This window comes from Zalophus californianus, chromosome 17 (genome assembly GCF_009762305.2).
Source record: "Zalophus californianus isolate mZalCal1 chromosome 17, mZalCal1.pri.v2, whole genome shotgun sequence".
NCBI classification, from domain to species: Eukaryota; Metazoa; Chordata; class Mammalia; order Carnivora; family Otariidae; genus Zalophus; species Zalophus californianus.
The window spans coordinates 43,870,562-43,890,082 of NC_045611.1; the positions used below are offsets into that span (position 1 = coordinate 43,870,562).

At 53.5% G+C, this 19,521-nt stretch overlaps 3 protein-coding genes across 8 annotated transcripts; 1 reads left to right on the forward strand and 2 right to left on the reverse strand.

Moving 5' to 3' along the window:
- Positions 1–2,653: 2,653 nt before the first annotated feature.
- Positions 2,654–11,323, reverse strand: NFKBID (NFKB inhibitor delta). Of its 4 annotated transcripts, none has more exons than XM_027617813.2 (12): positions 10,781–11,323; positions 9,261–9,361; positions 8,986–9,046; positions 8,314–8,531; positions 7,892–8,082; positions 7,704–7,809; positions 7,440–7,586; positions 7,243–7,294; positions 7,000–7,148; positions 4,435–4,551; positions 3,931–4,095; positions 2,654–3,301 (listed from the first exon to the last, which is right to left on the reverse strand). In XM_027617813.2, exons 1-12 carry the CDS (start codon positions 11,067–11,069, stop codon positions 3,248–3,250), a joined length of 1,650 nt encoding a protein of 549 aa, XP_027473614.1. In that variant the 5' UTR covers positions 11,070–11,323; the 3' UTR covers positions 2,654–3,247. The 4 variants fall into 4 exon arrangements, with proteins under 4 accessions (XP_027473614.1, XP_027473615.1, XP_027473618.1 ...); XM_027617814.2 differs by lacking the exon at positions 10,781–11,323 and adding an exon at positions 9,905–10,015; XM_027617817.2 differs by lacking the exons at positions 8,314–8,531; positions 10,781–11,323 and adding an exon at positions 9,780–9,879.
- An 869-nt stretch (positions 11,324–12,192) lies between these two features.
- On the forward strand, positions 12,193–13,671 carry HCST (hematopoietic cell signal transducer). Of its 2 annotated transcripts, none has more exons than XM_027617986.1 (4): positions 12,193–12,319; positions 12,651–12,674; positions 13,171–13,302; positions 13,531–13,671. In XM_027617986.1, exons 1-4 carry the CDS (start codon positions 12,277–12,279, stop codon positions 13,569–13,571), a joined length of 240 nt encoding a protein of 79 aa, XP_027473787.1. In that variant the 5' UTR covers positions 12,193–12,276; the 3' UTR covers positions 13,572–13,671. The 2 variants fall into 2 exon arrangements, with proteins under 2 accessions (XP_027473787.1, XP_027473788.1); XM_027617987.2 differs by having other exon boundaries at positions 13,534–13,671.
- Positions 13,672–13,813: 142 nt separating this feature from the next.
- LOC113935651 (transmembrane immune signaling adaptor TYROBP) lies at positions 13,814–16,779 on the reverse strand. Of its 2 annotated transcripts, none has more exons than XM_027617967.1 (5): positions 16,621–16,779; positions 16,208–16,234; positions 15,921–16,055; positions 15,704–15,747; positions 13,814–14,047 (listed from the first exon to the last, which is right to left on the reverse strand). In XM_027617967.1, the coding sequence occupies exons 1-5, from the start codon at positions 16,679–16,681 to the stop codon at positions 13,982–13,984; spliced, it is 333 nt and encodes a 110-aa protein (XP_027473768.1). In that variant the 5' UTR covers positions 16,682–16,779; the 3' UTR covers positions 13,814–13,981. The 2 variants fall into 2 exon arrangements, with proteins under 2 accessions (XP_027473768.1, XP_027473767.1); XM_027617966.1 differs by having other exon boundaries at positions 15,704–15,750; positions 16,621–16,778.
- Between the last annotated feature and the right edge of the window lie 2,742 nt (positions 16,780–19,521).

Consider the following 19,521-nt stretch of genomic DNA (forward strand, 5'->3'; position numbering starts at 1 on the left):
GATTCAACCCGGGCAACCTGGCTCCAGCATCCATACTCTTAGTTATTTTGCTAACCTGCTGTCTAGTAATTCGAGGCTGTCCCATATGCTGTTTAGGATGTGCACTGCAAAATTCCAAGTGATACCCTTCACTTTCCAGACACTGTAGATTTGCATTTTTACCACAACTTCCCAGCAGGTGGCAGTAACGTGTCACGCTCTAAGGTCAGCTTAGTACACAATTTTCTGACAGATGGCTTAGGGAGGAAGCACCTAGAATTAGATTTTCTCCCAAAGAGCCCATGAGCTCAGAGTGTCTCACCATAATATATACATGTAAATACAAGTCATGTATATTAAATATAGACGTGGTAGACACCGGGAGGAAGATGCTTACATGACGCAAGCTGGATACAATCATTGGAGAACCCAGTTTCCAACAACCTTCTGATACTGATTATACCTTTAGTTGTATTGTACTGTACCTAGAAAAAAAATCTATGACTAGTATGACAGGGGAAAATGCTGCCTTTGTGTTTTCACAGTCAAGGGTGATCAACAGGCTAACAATGAGTAAGGAGCTCCAAGCTGGTGGAACAGGAAGTGAAAGGCCATTTTGCTCACTATGCTCAAGTGTGTGATTCCTTAATAATGTTTACATATTAATGGCAATACTTAGGGTAATTAATTTTAAAACATTTATTACTGAAATTCCAGCAGGGGATTGCTGTTGTTCATTTGATGCTCTTGTGCCACTAAGCTGCTCTTCTTTTCCCATTGAAAACAATTGATTAATTTTTCTTTTAATAGTTTCTTAGAGACATTTTATCATTCTGTTATTTTAATATGTGTGTGCATGTGTTTGTTGATACATGTTGGGATATACATCTTATATGTCAGTAGACTCTAAGATGCCATCAATGATAAGAAATATCCTTATGGGGGCGCCCGGGTGGCTCAGTCCTTTGAGCATCCAACTCTTGGTTTTGGCTCAGGACCGATCATGAGTACTGGGACTGAGCTCCACGTTGGGCTCCACGCTCAGCATGGAGTCTGCTCATCCCTCTCCCTCCCCCTCTGTCCCACCCCCCACTCACACACTCTCTCTCTAAGATGATAGATGATAGATAGATGATAGATAAAATACCTTTATGTACCACAAAGGAAAAAATACAGAAATTAAACTATGCCACACAATGACTGTAAGGTGAATTCCAGTTAAGTTCTTAGACTCTATGGAATAATATTCCTATGAATTCTTCATGGGTCAGCTGCCACTATGTGCATACACAGAAGAGCAATGTATGCTGGTACAGGGCTGCTCATGTGGGAGACTAACACAGGTAGCTCCTGAAACTCCACCTCCCAATATTCAAGCCCTGGGGTAGCGCCCCCTCCCCAGATTCTGGGCTTGGCCATGTGAATAACTTTGACCAGTGTGATGTCAACAAGCATGATGCAAGCTAGGACTTGTTCTCTTAGGACACTTCCTCTTGGGGCGCCTGGGTGGGTCAGATGGTTGGGCACCTGCCTTCGGCTCGGGTCCTGATCTCAGGGTCCTGGGATAGAGACCCACATCCGGGTCCCTGCTTGGCGGGGAGCCTGCTTCTCCCTCTCCCTCTACTGTTCCCCCTGCTTGTGCTCTCTCGCTCTCTCTGTCAAACAAATTAAAAAAAAAATCTTTAAAGAAAAAAAAAAGAACACTTCCTCTTGGAACCACCCCGTGAAGAGGTCCACCCACCTCCCTGGAAAAACCACATGGAGAAAGAGATGCCTGGCCCACTCCCGGTGGTTCCGGCCATCGCAGCTGAGCTAGCAGACATGGGAGTGAAGCTGTCCGACCCCATCAGGCCTCTAGCTGACTGCAGCCACATGAGTGACCAGAGCAGGACTGTCCAGTGGAGCCCAGCCCAGACTGTAGGATCATGAGCAAATAGAGATGGTTGTTTCAAGCCTTAACTTTTGGGGTGGAGACACGGGCACATGCCCCGAAGTGTGCTTGGTTTGCTGTCCTTGAGAGGCTCTGAGCGGGGGGGGCTGAGTCAGAGGGCTCTCGGCGAGGCTCTTTTGGTGATAAGATTGGGATGGAGTCCAGAGCGGAGGCTGTGGGACAGTTACGAGAAGGGGGCACTGTGGAGGTCTGCTTGGCTTGGGTCTCCCCAGAAGCAGGATTTGAGGACAATCTATTGGTAGGGGAGGTGGGACAGGACCCAGGAAAGGGAAAGCAGTCAGGAAAGGGTAAGTCATCAAGCCAGAGGCAGTGGGTGGGGAACGGGAGCGTAACTCTGTTGGGGAGCTCTGAGAGCCTGTGTAGAACACGCACTTCCACGTTATCCTCACAGAGAGGCGAGGGACCTGGAGTCTTTCCGCACCATCTCCTTTCGGTCTCTGGTTTGAGGGCTGTTTGACGGGAAGTGGCATAAACTCATTGGCACTTAAGGCTACCAGGCTCACACCCAGGGTAGAGTGGAGTGGGCACCAGTGGTCTCGCGATGCCCACAGGCAGGCGGACCACCAGGTGCTGACTGGGTAAAGGCGAACGGATGCAGACTCGGCACCTCCAGTCTGCTACACACCCCACCCCACACAGTCATCCGGACATGCCTCCTCAGCCAAGCAGCACGGCCGCTCCCCTGCACCGACACCCCCAGAGACTCAGACAAAGACAGTGCAGTCCAAACTGAGTTTAATAAGGAGTTTCAGATAGGGGAGGGATTCACTGGAAATGCGGAGATCTGAGTTCTGAATTAGGAAGCATAGGACCCAGGGGACTCCAATCTAGGAGAGTCCTTCCTGTGTCTCAGGGGTAAGGACCTGAACGGTGTGGGTCCTGGGGAGGTTTGGGGGGGGTCATCTCAGGAGCTCTACTGGATGACACTGGGAGCTATTCTGGGGGTACCCCAAGTACTGTGTAGGGAAATCCCATCTGGGGTTCTAGGTGAGTTGAACTAGAGTTGAGTAGGGAAGGGGTCCCAAAAGATTCCAGTGGAGAAAGGGTTAGGGGTCTAGGGTGTTTCACAGAAACAGTCAAGGGGCCTCGATTTCACAGAAATCATCAAGACGGCTCCTTGTGGGTGGGGGAGGGGCATTACACCACCCCAAATATTGGGGATTGTTTACCCCCAGCAGCCATGTTGGGGTTTTAATGTAAGACCCCGATGGCAGGACATTCCACATACATTATCATGGATTTGCAACATTAGCATACGCTGGCTGTCCCACAGGACGGTGGGGACTGGAAAATCAGTCCAGGTTCTGGGTTTGAGTCCTAAGAGGACAGGCCTGGGGGTGCCACACGGCTCCTCTTCAATAGCTGCCGGAGCTGCGGACAAGACAGGGGAAGAGGAGTTAGGGAGGCTGGAAAGGGAGCTCAGGGCCACAGATCCTGTGAAGTCGGAGGGGAAGGTGGAGAAGCAGAGTAGATCAATTGGGTTTGCAGGTCAGAGGTTCAGAGTCAAGACGTGGGGTTAGGGACGATGGCTCCCACACGGAGAAAAGGTTTCAGGAGCCAGAAGGGATGAAGTGGGAAGGTGTTGCTGGTTGGGGGTTCCCACTCTGGGGTTAACAGTGAGCACTAGGAGTCGAACGGTAGAGGCAAGGGGTCAGAGGTCACATTTAGGGGTCAGATGTCCCACTTTGAGAGGTCAGAACTCAGGGCTGGGGCAGGGGCTAGGAGGTCATCCTTGGGAATCCAAGGTCACACCCTGAGGTCGGGACTCAGGCTGAGAAGTGGAGGTCAGGGTTAAAGTAGAGGTTAGGAGGAGTCACCAATACCAGGTCAAAAATAAAACACTGGAGTCAGAGGTCACATTTTCAAGTCAGGTTTGGATAGGGATCAAGGTCACCTTCTGAGATTAAAAGTCACCCTCTAAAGTCATAAATGGGTAGGGTCAGGGGTGCACCCTGTTAGGTCAGAGGCCACTCTGCCGTCAGGGTGGGCTCCGCGCTCACCCCCTCAGGGCCCGGCCCAGGCCGCAGCAGGTGGACAGGCTGTTCATTCTCCAGGTTTCGCAGTGTTGGATCTGCCCCAGCTGCCAGCAGGCGCCTCACAATAGCCTCCTGGGGGGGCCCAGGGGGCAGGGCAGCCGCCATGTGAAGGGCTGTGTTCCCGTGGGCCTGGGGACAGTGAGGGGAAGACTGCTAAGGATTTGGACTCAGCTGGCCTGGGTCCTCAACACTTCAGAGTCTGCCGCAGCCAAGTCCCACACTCCTGCCTTCACAGCCACACCCCATGTGCCCCTACTCACGCCCCAGGATCCCCTCCACAGTCACATTCCGCACAGCCCTCGGTCTGTGTCGTATACATTCCTGCAATCCACAGCCACATCCTATACGGTCCTCACCTTTGTTCCCTACATTGTCCTTGCCACAGCCACAGCCCACAGGCCTCCCAACATCCCCCTGCCCTTCTCCGTCACATCTCACACACTCGCACATTCTAACCTAGGCCCCCACCTTCATGTTGACAAAGGCCCGCAAGTCTCCCTGGGGCAGCTCAAGCAGCAGCTGAACCAGAGTAGGATTGGCGGCCTGCACAGCCAGATGCAGAACTGTCTTATTGCTCTTGATCTCCTGTAGAGAAAGGAACGGCGGAGGTCAGGCCAGTCCTCACACCCAGAGCCCCTCCCACAAAACCCAAGAGCCTTTAGACACCTTGTCTCTCCTTTGCAAGCACCCAGGGGTGCCTCACACAGTTATCTATGTTGTGCACTGTACAAGAGTACCACCTTTAAGGGGGTGCCATTCACATCATACACATCACAGAACTATATGTTTATTTTGACAATTTTCTAGCCCGAGTGTCTTTGAGAAAAACACGCTTATCTAATCCTCCAAAAGAGTTCTGGGCTAGCAGCTGCCCTGGCCACCTGACATTCTATTAGGCACAGTAAAATGTATCCACATCCCACACGGACTGTACTTTATCTCTAAGGATGGGACTTGAGCAGCATTAGTCAGGGGACTCACTAAGCCCATGTGCACTTCCATACTGAGTTGTTCTCTTCGTATTTTGGAGCAAATAAAAAGACATTTTCCACAGTGAAGCTTTCTTATGTGCCTTTCAAGAGTTTGTAATGGTAATGGACATTAAAAATATGATGTGCTTCTACTGGGTATTTACCCCAAAGATACAAATGTAGGGACCCGAAGGGGTACGTGCACCCCAATGTTTATAGCAGCAATGTCCACAATAGCCAAACTGTGGAAAGAGCCAAGATGTCCATCGACAGATGAATGGATAAAGAAGATGTGGTATATATACACAATGGAATATTATGCAGCCATCAAAAGGAATGAGATCTTGCCATTTGCAACGACGTGGATGGAACTGGAGGGTGTTATGCTGAGTGAAATAAGTCAATCAGAGAAAGACATGTATCATATGACCTCACTGATATGAGGAATTCTTAATCTCAGGAAACAAACTGAGGGTTGCTGGAGTGGTTGGGGGTGGGAGGGGCGGGGTGGCTGGGTGATAGACATTGGGGAGGGTATGTGCTACGGTGAGCGCTGTGAATTGTGCAAGACTGTTGAATCACAGACCTGTATCTCTGAAACAAATAACGCAACATATTTTAAGAAAAAAGAAAAAGAAGAAGATAGCAGGAGGGGAAGAATGAAGGGGAGTAAGTCAGAGGGGGAGACGAACCAGGAGAGATGATGGACTCTGAAAAACAAACTGAGGGTTCTAGAGGGGAGGAGGATGGGGGGTTGGGTTAGCCTGGTGATGGGTATTAAAGAGGGCACATTCTGCATGGAGCACTGGGTGTTATGAACAAACAATCAATCATGGAACACTACACCAAAACAAATGATGTAATATATGGTGATTAACATAACAATATAAAATTAAAAAAAAATATGATGTGCTTATACAAGGCAAAACAACCTAGTTGGCTCACCAGATAAATAATGAAGAAGAGACAAGGAGATAGAGCACGAAGCTCTAGATTAAGAACGACTTTAAAAGTCTTATAATGGCAACATGTAGGCTTTATTTGGATCCGAGTTTTGTTTTGTTTTTTTAATGAAAAAACAATGTATATCACTTTAGAGTCAATCAGAAATTTGAACACAGCCAGGGTATTTGATATTATGAGATTAATTTTTTTAAGGTGAAATGATGGTATTGAGGTTAAAAGAGTTCTTAACTTTAAAGACACGAATTTTTGTGGATAAAATACATGCTTGGGTTTGCTTTAAAATACTATAGGAGGGCGCCTGGGTGGCTCAGTTGGTTGAGCGACTGCCTTCGGCGCAGGTCATGATCCTGGAGTCCCGGGATCGAGTCCCGCATCGGGCGCCCTGCTCAGCGGGGAGTCTGCTTCTCCCTCTGACCCTCCCCCCTCTCATGTGCTCTCTCTCTCTCATTCTCTCTCTCTCAAATAAATAAATAAAATCTTTAAAAAAAATAAAATAAAATACTATAGGAAAGTCGAGGAATGGATGGGGCAGGACTGGGTATAAGTTGCCGATTACTGATGTTGGGGACAGGGAGGTCACTATATTATTTTCTGTATTTTATCTGTGTTCAAAATTCTTTAACTAAAAAACAAAACAAAACGATAAGTGGACGCTTAATTCTCTCAGCCAGCCCGCGAAGGAGCTACTAGCAGCGGGAGGAGGAGAACGTAACCGTGAAGGGCTAGAGTCTGGCGTGACGCCACCTTACTCTAATCCCCTCTCTGACTCTTACAAGCTGTAAGACTTTTGACTCCTGTGCCTCAGTTTCTCTATCAGTAAAGCAGGAAAAGTAATAACAGTGCACATGTCAAAGGGGGTTGGTGAGGATTCGATTAGCTAATCCGTGACACTCGGTGCTTGATGAATGGTAAGTGCTTGATAAATATAAGCTAAGAACAGTAATCTTATTCTCTGGGGCACAGAAAAATGAAGCCATGTGCTCAAGTTCACATGGCTGGCAAGGGGCAAAATCAGCGTTTGTCTGGAGCCCCCGGACATCCAGGTGACCCATCCCACACACCCTTCTAGGGACCGGCTGCCCACTGCCCCGCTTACCTGGCTGGTGTGATCGGCACCCATGTGCAGCAACATCTGGACACAAGCCAGCCTGTCTCGGGCCTGGGTGCTCAGCACCCGGGAACATAGGTCAGGTGGGTGCATAGCAACGTTGAGGGCCAGGATGGCTGTGTGGAGAGGGGTGAGGCCTGCAGGATGGAGACGGTGAAGGCTCTGCATCCGGAGTGCCCACCCCACCCCAGCCCCACCTGCCATACCCACCCTGCCCACCACCCAACTTACCCTCAAAGTCTCTGGCTTCTAGGTCAACCTGAACCCCTGAGTTAATCACAGCCTGAGGAGGAGAAGGCACAGTGCTGGATTAGAGTCTCCCCAGGCCTCCTAGCCCTGGAGGCCAGGATCTGAGCAACGTCCATCACTTTGCTGGATGGACGTCCAGCAAAGTCCATCCCATTACCCCACCGGCCAGCTGGCCATACCGAGAGGACTCCTGGAAGCCCATAGGTAGCAGCCACATGCAAGACAGAACGTCCCTGATGATCAGTGGCATTGGGCTCTGCTCCGAGGTTCAGTAGATCCTCCACAATCAGGGGCTGGTTGGCGGCAGCAGCCACCAGGAGAGGGGTCTGCAGGGGATAAGAAGGTCAGTCTGGGCCCCCAGTCTCATCCCCCCTGAAAACCAACAATCCAGGGCCCCAGACCTTTTCCCTTCAAAGCCAGAAGTCCAGGTCCCTGGCCCTCACCTTGCCCTTATGCTCACGGATGTCCAGATGTTTGTACACTTGGAGCATCTCAGCTGCGGCATATGCTGCCCAGCGCAGCCCCCGAGCCGCAAACAGGTGCAGGAGCCTGAGGACAGGTAGGGGACAAGCAGTGAGCACTGCACCCCAGCGAAGCCAGGAACAGGCAGACTGCAATCCCCTATACTCACGTGTCTCCCTCCTCATCCTGGGCCAGCAGCTGCTGTGGCCCCAAAGCCAGCATGTGAGCACGGGCTGTGTCCAGGGATGGTCCGGTGGCCACAGGGGGCAACTGTGGGGGCCCTAGGGGGAGTCCAGAACCTCTCCAGGATCCTGCCTGTGGCACGGAAGGTTCTGCATAAAGCCGGGTATCCAGGGGGTCCTGAAGGATACATATGGTGGGCAGAGCCAGTCAGCTGAGAAGTCCTAACATATACCCATACCCCGACAGAGTGCCGGGTAGAGTGGCTGGGTGCCCCGTCTGTACCAAGTGACCTTGGACCTTGGGGCCTCAGCTTTGCCCATCTGAAGAATGGGATCTTAATCTAACATGAGGGCAACTTGGAATTTTAGGGGCCCTTCAGCATCCTCCTGTTCCCACTCTGTATCTCACCTCCATCCCCACAGAAAATGAACACTGCCGCCCTGGGTCGGAGGGCGGGTAGAAGTCAGGAGTCGGGAAGCCTTCCGCAGCAGAAGCAGGGTAAGAGTAGGGGCTGTCTGTGTAGGCAGCATGCGTGTTGGGGTCCCAGTCTGGAAAGCCTGTGCTGGGAGCCAGGCTGCCAAGTCCAGAACCCACAGTCTCCTGGTGTACTGGGAAGCGGGAATGGCCTGTGTGTGAGAGGAGGGGCAGGGGCAGGCCTGGTTACCAGAGTTGGGGAAGTCACAACCAAGGCTGGAGGGCCGGTGTGAGGGCCTGGAATCTCCCCAGGTACTGAGAGCTAGTACTTGTGGGACACCAAAGGGCTGGGACTCAAAAGCCAGGACACCAAGGGATTGAGAGCTTGGACTTCTGGTGGCTGGACCCTAGGGACACTGAGGGTTGAGGGCCTAGACCCAGGGAGCAGCAAAAGGCTGGGAGCCTGGGCCCCTGGAACACCCAAGGACTGTGTATGCATAGACCCGTGGGCTCCAGAGAATCTGGAAGCTCAAACTGCTACCGGGTCCCAGCAAGAAAGAGGGTCTGACTCCTGCGTTCCCCAAAGTTCTAAGATTTGGAATGTTTGAGTCCCTGAAGAAAGCTGGGGCCGCGAGCTGAGGGAACCATATGAGTTTCCAGACTTACCAGCCTCACTCTCATTCACAGATGCGGTCTGGGGCTGGGCCAGGGGAGGCGGAAACTGTCCCTGTAGGGGGATAAACAAAAAAAAAAAAAAAAAAAAGGAACAAGGGGGGATTTATTTATCTGACGGATCCCTCAGCAACCATTCCCCGCCCACAGAGCATCTAAGTCAGGACGACACCTCTCTCATCTGCTCCGAGGGCCCACAAGCCATCAAGTCTCTGCCCAACAGGACATGGCCTCACGAATTATATTTTGCGGGGCTTCATGGGCCTTACCGGTACCCCACCAGCGTCCGGCTGCTGCTGACGGCGCCTCTGTTCTTCCAGGAGCTTCTTCACGGTCTGTGATGGGCAGTGGCTGCGTTCACTCCGGCTCACTACGCGGCGGGGGAGGTGGGGGGAAGCAATCAGAGGTCCTTAAGTCACCCAACTTCGCGGGGGAGTGGATTCAGGCACCCTCCCTCGCCCTCCTGCGCGGAAAAACTGGCACACTGACGCCGCCTGAGAACTCCACAAAGCCAATCTTTAGCTTTCAGGTGCAGCTTCCGCCTCCGCCGTTTCCTTCCCTTTGCTCCGCACTTTCCCCTCTGACCCAACTTTCCACCAGCGTCGTGGAAACTGAGGAAGGGGGAGGAGGGCGCTCCTCTGCGGCACCTCCCCCCACCCGACTTCTGAGAAATATCCCAGCCCCCAGATCTCCCAGTTCCCAGGCCTGAGGGGGGGGGGGGTCGCTGGGAATCACTCCCTAGAGATGCACATCCAGGTTCCCAACATCTCTCTGCCCTAGAAGCTGACCTGACACACATTCCTCGGGAAACCAGGCGTCCGAGCCCCCAGCCCCTCTCCCCAAGGAACCGCGAATCAAGAGCCCCCAAGCTCATCGGGGCTCCGGAAGTCCAGACCCCATCCCCCCTTCAGACCTAAGAGTCCAGGCCCCATTCTGCGGGACTCCGAGAGCCTAGTCCCCCTTTTCCCAGGACCCAGGAGTCCGGGCCCTCAGCCTCGCCCTCCCTTGCACCTGGGAGTCCCAGTTTCCAGAAGCCTGGTCCGCACCACCCCGGAAATCCGGACCCTCAACCCTCACCCTCTGAGCCCTGGTTCCGGCGGAGGAAGGGTTAAGCGGAGGAGGGAGGGCGAACTCGGAAACAGCCCAGACACGACGTGCTGACGTCACGGCGCTCACGCAAGGGAATCTTCCATCCACCCCTTCCTCTCCCGGCGGCGCGCCGCAGGTGTCCCGCTTAGAGGCGGGGCGCGCGGCCAGGCGTGGAGCTCTCGGAATCCCCGCACGTGGGGAATTCCTGCTCAGCCCGGGAACCCGGGGTGGGTGGGGACTCGGGAATTCCCGGGGCCCGGGCAGGGTCAAGGCCAGCGTGGACCCCTGCGGCCGGGCGCCGGACCTGACCCACACCCGCTCGTGGCCGATTTTTAAGCAACCACGCCCCCAGGACTCCACCTCCCCCTGTCTAGAGCGAGGAGTCCGGGCCGCCAGCCCCCTCCTCCCACAGGACCCAGGGGTCGGGGCTCCCAGCCCTTTCACCCCCGGACCCAGGATTCTGAATCCCCGGTCCCTTACCCTCCCTCCCCGCCACGACCCAGAAGCCCAGAATCCCAGCCGCTCCTCCATCACCACCCAGAAGTCCTGGCCCCCTGCCCCCTCCAAACACCGAGTACGCTCACTCTCGGCACCCAGGCTTGAAGCTCCAGCCCCGTCCCTCAGGTTCGCAAGAGCCGGACTCCAGCCCTCGCTCTCTCAAGAGGCCGAGCGTGCCTCACCTCGCCACCCCCTCCATTACCTCGCGGATTCCGTGGCGCGGATTGCGGGCCCCCAGGGCCGCGGCCTCGGCGCTGCGCCAGCCTCGCTCTTACCCCGCGGAGCCGCCGCCGGGTCCCCGATCTAGGGTCGGTGCCCCGCGAGTTTTTAAATTGGGGTTCTGGCACCGCCCAGTCAAGGGCAGGGCTCCGCCCACAGGCCCGGGAGTCCCCGAGTCGCGCTTGAACAAGCCCAGTCTCTGAATGGGCGGGGCTGACATTGAGGGTCCGACTCCGGAGCCTTCCTGGAAAGAGGGAGCTGGTGGACCCCATCTTTGGTCTGAGGGATAAGCGGCCGGGGTTAGACACCTGAAGGAGGAGGGCACTGGGGACCCGGACTTCTGGGTCTCGGTCCAAGGGGGTGCCGGAGTCTTTGATTTCTGGGGCCTGGGTTGGGAGGGAACAGTATTACTGAGTCCTGGGGTAGGAGGAGGCTGGGGTTCAGGACTTCCTGGTCCCAGGGAGGGAAGGTCTGTAGGTAAGAGTGACATCGGTGGACTCAAATTCTTTTCTCCCTCTTCCCCACATCACCTTCTTTTTCAGAGGTCAGTTCTCATTTATTCATTCGTCATTAAAAATAATTTATTACTGCAAGGGAGGTACTTTGCTGGGTGCTGTGGTATAGCTGTGAACTAAGCGGACAGGAATTCCCAGCCCTCAAGCGAACTGACATTGCAGGGGAGACTCATTCTCAGTTCCCACGTCCGTGGCCATGTTAATCATTTCTCCCAGGCTTTCAAGACTTTTGCTCTCCTGGTTCTCCTCCCTCACACGTTGTGCCTTCCCAGTTTCCCCGGCTGTTTCCGCCTCTTCGCGCGTTCTTGGGGGCCAGGGGCACTCCTCTGTCTGAACTCACTTCCTTGGTGATCTCATCCAGTCCCGTGGCTTTAAATACCATCCATAAGCCATCAACCCAAAAATTTACATCTCCAGACCAGAGACTTATCCCTGAATTCACAGATGCAGCTGTGGTCATTCAGTTCCGCACGGAGATCTACCAGGCACTTCCAACTCAGTGTCCCCAGACCTTGGCACTTGCCTCCTAAACCTGCTCCCCTCCTTCTCCATCTCTGTCAAAAGATGCTCCGTCTTTTCAGTTGGTTAGTCCAGAAGCTTTGGTCATCCTGAATCCCTCTCTCTCATACACACCCATACCTAGTGGATCAGCAAGTTTTGTTGGTTCTACCTCCAAAATCCCTTCAGAATCTCCTCAATGCCCACAACCTGGTCCATCTGTCACCTCCCACCTGGGACAATCATAGCAGCCTCCCTGGTCTCTGACCCTACCCTCAGTTCATCCCCAAAGGCAGTCACAGGGCCCCACCACTTCTCCCCCTCCCACACCCCTCACACAGGAAGCAGGTGACCTTGCCACCAGCAGGGTGACATCCGCTATTGCTGCTTCTTTACTCCCCCACTGTTCCTCAGGACTTCTCTGGACCAAAGCCTTTTGCCAGACCCCGTCTTGCCCCAGCCCACCATGGCCCCTTCAGGTGTCATCCTGCTCCTGCTTTTGCTCCCAGGTGAAGCCAGTGGTTATGGGGGGCGGCAGGCAGAGTCCTTATGAGAGGGGTGGCTTGGGTGGCCTCTGAAGGGAGGAGTGCTAAGGGCACGTCCTCCCAGGACCCCTTCCTTCCTGAAGATCTGTTTTGGCTTCAGAGCCTGGTTCTCTGGGGAGAGAAGCTGAGTCTGGGGTAGCTGCCTGTCAACTTCCCCTTCTCACTGCTAGGTCTGTCTCTACTTCTACTTCTGATTTTCTCTCTGGCCTCTTTCTCATTTGCTCTCTCCAGAATGGAGGTTACTTCTCAGGACAGCACCTCTCCCTGCTAATCCTCTTTCCCTCTCTTTTCACAGTGGCTGCAGCTGGGGTGACCCCAGGTGAGAAATCAGCACCCCTTCCCTTTTGCCGTGGTACTGCTTCTATCCCTGAAGTGTGGCCTGAGGGTCCTGGAATGCCCCTGGTGGCTCTCTAGGTCACCAGCTCACCTCTCACCCCCAAATCAGAGCCCCCAGGGAAACTGCAGTCCTCTCTGGGTCCCCAGCTCACTGCCCTCATCACCAAATTGAAGCCCCAGGGACTCGGCCACCCCCCAGACTTCTTTGGGAGTACTCACTATGCCCAAAGCACCACATATGTCTCTCTATGCTGGGACTCCCCCCCCCCACCGCCACCGCCCGCCCACCTGCCCTCCCCCCAATCCCGGGCTTCTCTCCAGACCCCCACCTCCCTTTTCATCCCCCAAGTCAACCTCAGGGAATCTCAGACACTCCTGCCTTCCTCCAGGGACTTCCTCGGGCCCCATAGTCCCCAAGTGCAGCCCTGAGGGTTTGGAACCTCCCTCAAGCGCCTTCTTGTCTCTGCCACACCCTCCAGGTTCCTGTTCCGGATGTGGGCCCCTCTCTCTGCCAATGCTGGCCTGGCTCATGGCCGCTGACGCAGTGGTGTCTCTGCTCATCATTGCGGTGGTGTTTGTGTGTGCCTGCCCACGCCACAGGCCCACCCTAGGTGAGGGCAGACACAGGGTGGGGCCCGGAGGGAGAGGTGCCCCTAGAGAGCGGGTCCCCAAGGGAGGGGTCCCCCAGGGAAGCCCTGGAGGAGATGCTGGGGAAACCCTGGAGGCGGTGCAGGGGGGAACTCCGGAGAAAACCCCTGAGGCAGGGGGTCCCCAGGAAGGTGGAGATGTGGGTGGGTGGTAGGTGGTCAGGCCTCATGCTTTCTCTCCCCCACCCCCAGAAGATGACAAAGTCTACATCAACATGCCTGGCAGGGGCTGACCCCCTTGTGAGGCCTTTGACTTCTGACCCTCTCATCCCGCATTGTGTGCGGCCACACAGGAAACGCACTCCCCACTTTGGGGTGGAATAAAGCAATTAAACTACCTCTGGTTCTGATTCTTCCTCAGAGAAACCCCAGGGTCCCCAAACCTCCTTCCCATTTAGCTTTTTCTGCATCCATGACCCCCCAGAACCCCACATATCCCTGGCCCCTCAGCCGAGAGATCTAGAATAACTCAAAGTGTTTTTGTGTGCCATGTTTATTTGGGGACAGTAGTGGAGAGAAGTCTGACCCCTCAGGGAGGGCACTCTGTGGATCTGTATCTTGGTGGGAGTAGGAATAGGGTGCTAGGGAGGCATCAGGAATGACTGGATCCAGGCATCAGGTTGCTGACTGCTGTGGTTTGGGCTCATTTGTAATAAGGCCTCTGTGTTTTGAGGTCACTATAGACATCTGACCTCTGACCTTGAAGCTCCTAGTAGGAGGGACAGGGTGGGAACCATTAGTGGGTGAGGTCCACTGAATAAACTTCTAACAAAATTCAGCCTTCTCCCAGTGGCCTAGCAGCTTCTTCAACCTTGCAGCCATGGAAAAGATCTGGATCTTAATCAAGTGCATCTAGTGTTTCCCTGTCTCCTCTGCCTCATCATCTCGCCCCAGCCTCAAGGCTTTTGCACAAGCTGTCCTCCCTGCCTGGAACACGGGTTTCCTAGATGTTCCCAGGGATGGTTCCTTCTCCCCCTTCAAGTCTCAGCTCATGTCACTTCCTCAGAGAAGCATTTCTTGATTTTGCCATCTAACTTCTCCCCACCACACACACTCCAGTCATGGTCACACCAGTTTTATTTCCCCATGATACCTCCCCTAATTATCTTATCTCTTAATTGGCTTCAAGTCCATCTCCCCAACTGGGATGTAAACTCTCTTGCTATGTACGTGCTTAACAAATTCCACTGAAGGATGAATAAATTAGAATATTGCTTTGCCCTAAAATTTCACTACCCCCGGTAACCGAAAATTCCCTCATTCTTCTGGACCTCACAAAACCAAACTCGAGTTGCTTACGCTTTACCAAGAGACTTTTTATCCACAAGTGAGGCAAAGCAAACCTGGCTGCAGATAAGTAAGAGACTTCACAGAACAAGGCTTACAATTTTGGGGGGTGGGGTCTATGGCCTCAAGAGGCCCTCAGACTGAATCCCTGAAATCATAAGTAAATGATTGGTCTGGGTGTGCACCTTTATGGGAAGAGGTCTGTTTGGCTTCCATTAGATTCTCACAGGAGCCCATGACCCCCTAAAGGACCCTGATAGAGAGGCAAGCAATGGAAAGATGCCTCTGTCTGAGGAGTGGCTCTTTTTTTTTTTTTTTTAAGAGAGAGAGCGCGCACGCATGCGCACGTGGAGGGGGAATCCTTTTTTGTTCTACATTTATTTATTTGAGAGAGAGAGAGAACGAGTGGGAGGGGAGGGGCAGAGGGAGAAGGAGAGAGAGAATCCCAAGCCAACTCCCCACTGAGCACGAAGCCAGACGGGACTCGATCCCACAACCCTGAGATCACGACCTGAGCCAAAATCAAGAGTCAGATGCTTAACTGACTGAGCCACCCAGGCACCCCTGCATGGTGGTTCTTAAGCAGGGTTTCAAGATACCTGTGCCACCCCTAGATTATATGCACAATTTTGTAAATTTTTATGTGGATTTTTCTGACGAGTCTCTAGCTTCCATCAGCTTCTCAAAGGGATGTAGGATCTTCCAAAAAATTCTAAAACTCATCTCTTCAGAGTTACCAAATTAGGGCTGAATTATGTCCTCTGCCCTTCTGAGAGCTTCTCCCAGAAATCATCTTGTCCTGAACAATTCCGTGCCTGCCTTCTCACTATGGCCTACGTTTGCTCTTGTGAAGGTAAAGCCCTCCATATGTTTTCTCACACATTTTTAAGCTGAGCATAAGGTCATGATTTATCATTGAAGGCAGTTTTGGACAGATGCCCCATGAGTCCTTGAGGGTTTGAAATGTTGCTGAGAAAGTGGCTTTAGGGTCTAGGTTCTAGAAGGACTGGGAAAATGTTTAGGACAGACACCCACAGGATGAGAGTGAGACGTGAGGAAGAGAAGCTGGTTTTCTCACCTGATAAGGCGACTCTGTCTCGGTGATGCGTGGTTTCCTGGTCACTGCTGGGGGATGGGGAGTAGCGCAGAGTGCAGAGATAGTTAAGGTGGTGAATTGGGACCATTTTGCTGCTGCAAAATCAGCCCCTCCATCATTGTCCCTTTGGATGGTTGTGACTTGGGAACTTACCCCTCCCTCAGAGGGTCCCAGGCTATCCCCTGCCAGCCTCACTCACCCTCCACAGCCCCTCGCCCCCGAGGGAAGAGCCGGCCCAGGGAGTACACAGCCAAGGCGATGAGGAGGGTCAGCACCAGGTCCCCCAGCACGATCCCTGCCAGCACCCCGGGACTTACCACGGAGCAGTTGCATTCTGAGAATGTGGCACAGGGGTTGGGGGTGGTCAGTGGAAGTTGGGAACTGGCAGGAGGTGTCAGCAGGGGAAGGTTTGGAGAGACTGGGGAACAGACAGAGATGGGGAGGTCTTCAGGAGGTAGGGAGGGGGACTTCAGAGTCCAGGCCTACCTTTCTGTGCCTGGACAGGACTGAAACCTGAGGAGAGAAAAAGAAGGTAAATTGAGGCATGGGGCTGTGATTGGAGGGTGGGCACAGAAGCTGGGGAGGGTGGGTCCTGAGAGCTAGGAGATAAGAGTGGAAAGCCATGTCTGGTGGGACCTGTGGGCCAGCATCAAGGTCACTGGACTAAGTTACTTCTACCCCGACTTGTCCTGTTGCAACATCTGTAGAGTCCCCTCCCCCTGCTGATGCCAGAGGCCACATCTTGGGGTCTCAGGCTCTGGGAGACAGCCATAAGTTTGGGGGGACTAGGGATCTGTTTTCCCCCACCTCCCTTTTGGTTCCCTTTCTACCCCGCTCCCTGCTCTGCCCCAAGCTGAGCCCAGGGACTCAAGAGGCAGCTCTAGAAGCCCCCAACTCACCACCCACAGTCAGAAGGAGAGGCAGGAACAGGAGCCTGTTGGAAGGTCCAAGGACCCCCATGATGCAGGCGACCCTGCTGGACACTGGAGTCCAAGGGCCGGTGGGATGTGGTGTAGCGTCCAACCAAGTGAAGGAGGAAGTCCGAGGTGGGCGGTGGCAGGAGGGAGGAGGAGACAATACAGGAGGAGGGACGGAGACAGATAATGCCAGGAAGAATCAGGCCAAGACGCCCCGTGCTGTAGCCCCTAACCACTGGACATAAGAGGGAACAGGGTACATGTGCCCATCCAGCCCCGATCAGGGGTCAGCCCTCGGTGTACCAGGAAGAGTCAGTGGCTATTACTGAAGCGAGTTTTGCCTCTTCCTGGCTGGGCAAACTTAAACAAGTCATTCAACCTCGCTGGGCTTCAGTTTCCTTATCTGTAAAACGAGGAGTAAAATAGTGCCTATTTTGTAGGGGCTTGTGGGGAGCAAATGGATTAATGTCTCTAGAGCAGGGTCCGACACTCGTCAGCTTTTTATAAGCACCAGCTACAATTATTGATAATCAGAACTTTGTGATGTTTATAGGATAGTAAAAGAGAGCCATCAGGCTATGGGCACTAATGAGCGGCAGGCATTCGGTCCTAAGCTGTTAACTCTTTTAACCCCCACAACACCCATCTGAGGTAGATGCTCTCGTCATCCCCATTGTACAGAAAGGTACAGACACTCGTGCAAGGTCACACAGCAAATAAAGCTGATAAGGAAACACAGGACCCAAGGACGGATATTTGACCCTTAGAGAGAAAGAAAAAAGAACCAAGATGAAAGATAGGGAAGGAGAAAGGGGTGGCGAGGCCAAGAAAAAAGAGAGAGGGATAGACAGTGACACAGACATGCACAGCACAGACACAGGACTGGGGGTTTGGGGTGAGGCGAGTGGGGGCCGACGTGCTGACCGCTGGGCTGTGCTGCACCACCGAATGAGGAAGTAGCTGGAAGTGAGGACGGAGGGAACGCACCCAGGAGGAGACAGGGACTTCTAGTCCCCCCCACCAGAGCCTGAGCTGGGGCTAGTTAGGAGGAACCTGAGGTTAGGGCACTGGGGGGATGGGCCCGTGGCAGGAAGCCCCCTTCCCCCATCCAGGCGTCACACCCCACAGCTCCCTGGGCCTGGTCTCAGGAGAGAAAAGGGGAAACTGGATGCTGGTCATGGGACAGACTCTGAGTGGCCCTTCGTGGTGGGGGGATTTGGAAGCCAGAGGAGGGTCAGGGCCCAGTCGGAGGTAGCACTGGCTGCCAACAGCCGCATCACCCAGACCTGGCCCAGTCCAGTTGCTAAAGAATCAACCGCCACCGCGCCCCCCCCTCACCACCACCAGGCCTGCAGTTGAGTGCGGAGAGAACAGGCCCCGGAGGGCCTCCAGGTGGTTGAAGCTGAGTGAGCCACGGGGCAGTCAGAGAGCAGAGGAAGCTCTGAGCCTGGAGGGTCTTGATCTGACTCCCGTGCTGGTGCTCGTGGGCTCCCTCTGGCCAGGCTGGGGGTGCACACTGTGGGGGGCAGGGCTTCTGGGGTCCAGTTTTATTGGGAGGGTTTTGTGAGGTCTGTCAGAGTAATGTCTGCCTGGCACGTTGTAGCTGCTCAATGAATCTTTTTTTTTTTTTAAGATTGTATTTATTTATTTCACAGAGAGAGACACAAGCAGGGAGAGTGGGAGAGGGAGAAGCAGGCCTCCCACGGAGCAGGGAGCCCAATGTGGGGCTCGATCCCAGGACCCTGGGACCATGACCTGAGCCGAAGGCAGATGCCTAATGACTGAGTCACCCAGGCGCCCCTGCTCAGTGAATCTTAATCACCATCCTCCTCATTACTGTTATTGTTATTAGTACTTCAAGTCTCCAGTTCTGGGCTCGCCTTGATAAACATCTTCCCTCAACCCCTCAGACTCAGCCCCCTGGTCTGATCCTCCTGACTCCAGCCAGGCCCAAGCTGTCCCCAGAATTTGGTCTCATAGCCAGCACACTCGTGCACCAACCAATCAAGCAGCTGTGGCCGTAGGGCCCTGTCTGAGTCCTGGAGCCCCCCTTTTAGTGGCTGAGATGTGGGGAAGTCCGAGGTATCCCAAGGGAACAGACTGGGGTGCTGGCAGATATCTGTGGGAGGTGGGGTAGGGGCTCTTTACCAACCAAAGATGAAGTATTTAAATATTTTAGCAACTGGTATGACTGTACTGGTACAGACCACAGAATGCTGGCCTGGGCTGGTTGGCCTGGGCTCTCCATGGGTGGATGGGTCACTGGATGAAAGAAGGCTGAGATGGAGGGCATCCAACTGACTGGGAGCCACCCCACACCCAGGACCAGACTCCAGGAAGTAGGGCTGCTTCACCTCCCATGAGATCTGTAAAGTGTCTCAATCTCTTCTGGCAAGCAGCCCAAGAGTTGGGCAAGACCCAAGGCTGACTTCGCCAGAAAGCAGGCAATGTGTTGAGCCTGTGACAAGCTTGTCTCTGTGGAAGCTACAGCCCCTCCTTACTCCCCCTGCTTCTACTTTTGCCCCCTATAGCCCATCCTCCCCACAGTGGCCAGAAGAAGCTTTTGGAAAAGTCAGAGAACCAATCTTGTAAGTGGCCAAAAAATGTGAACAGGTAACGTCACAAAAGAAGAGACACGAATGGCCAATAAGCGTGCAAAAGCGTTCGACATCATTAGTCATTACAGAAATACAAATTAAAACCACAATGAAATACCACTACACACCCACTGGAATGACTAAAATTAAAAAGACTGACCCTCTCAAGTGTCAGCAGAGATGTGGAGCAATTGGAAATCTCACACCGCTAGTGGAAATGAAGAATAGAACCACCACTTTGGAAAAGAGTTTGGTAGTTTCTTATGAAGGTAAATATTCACCTATG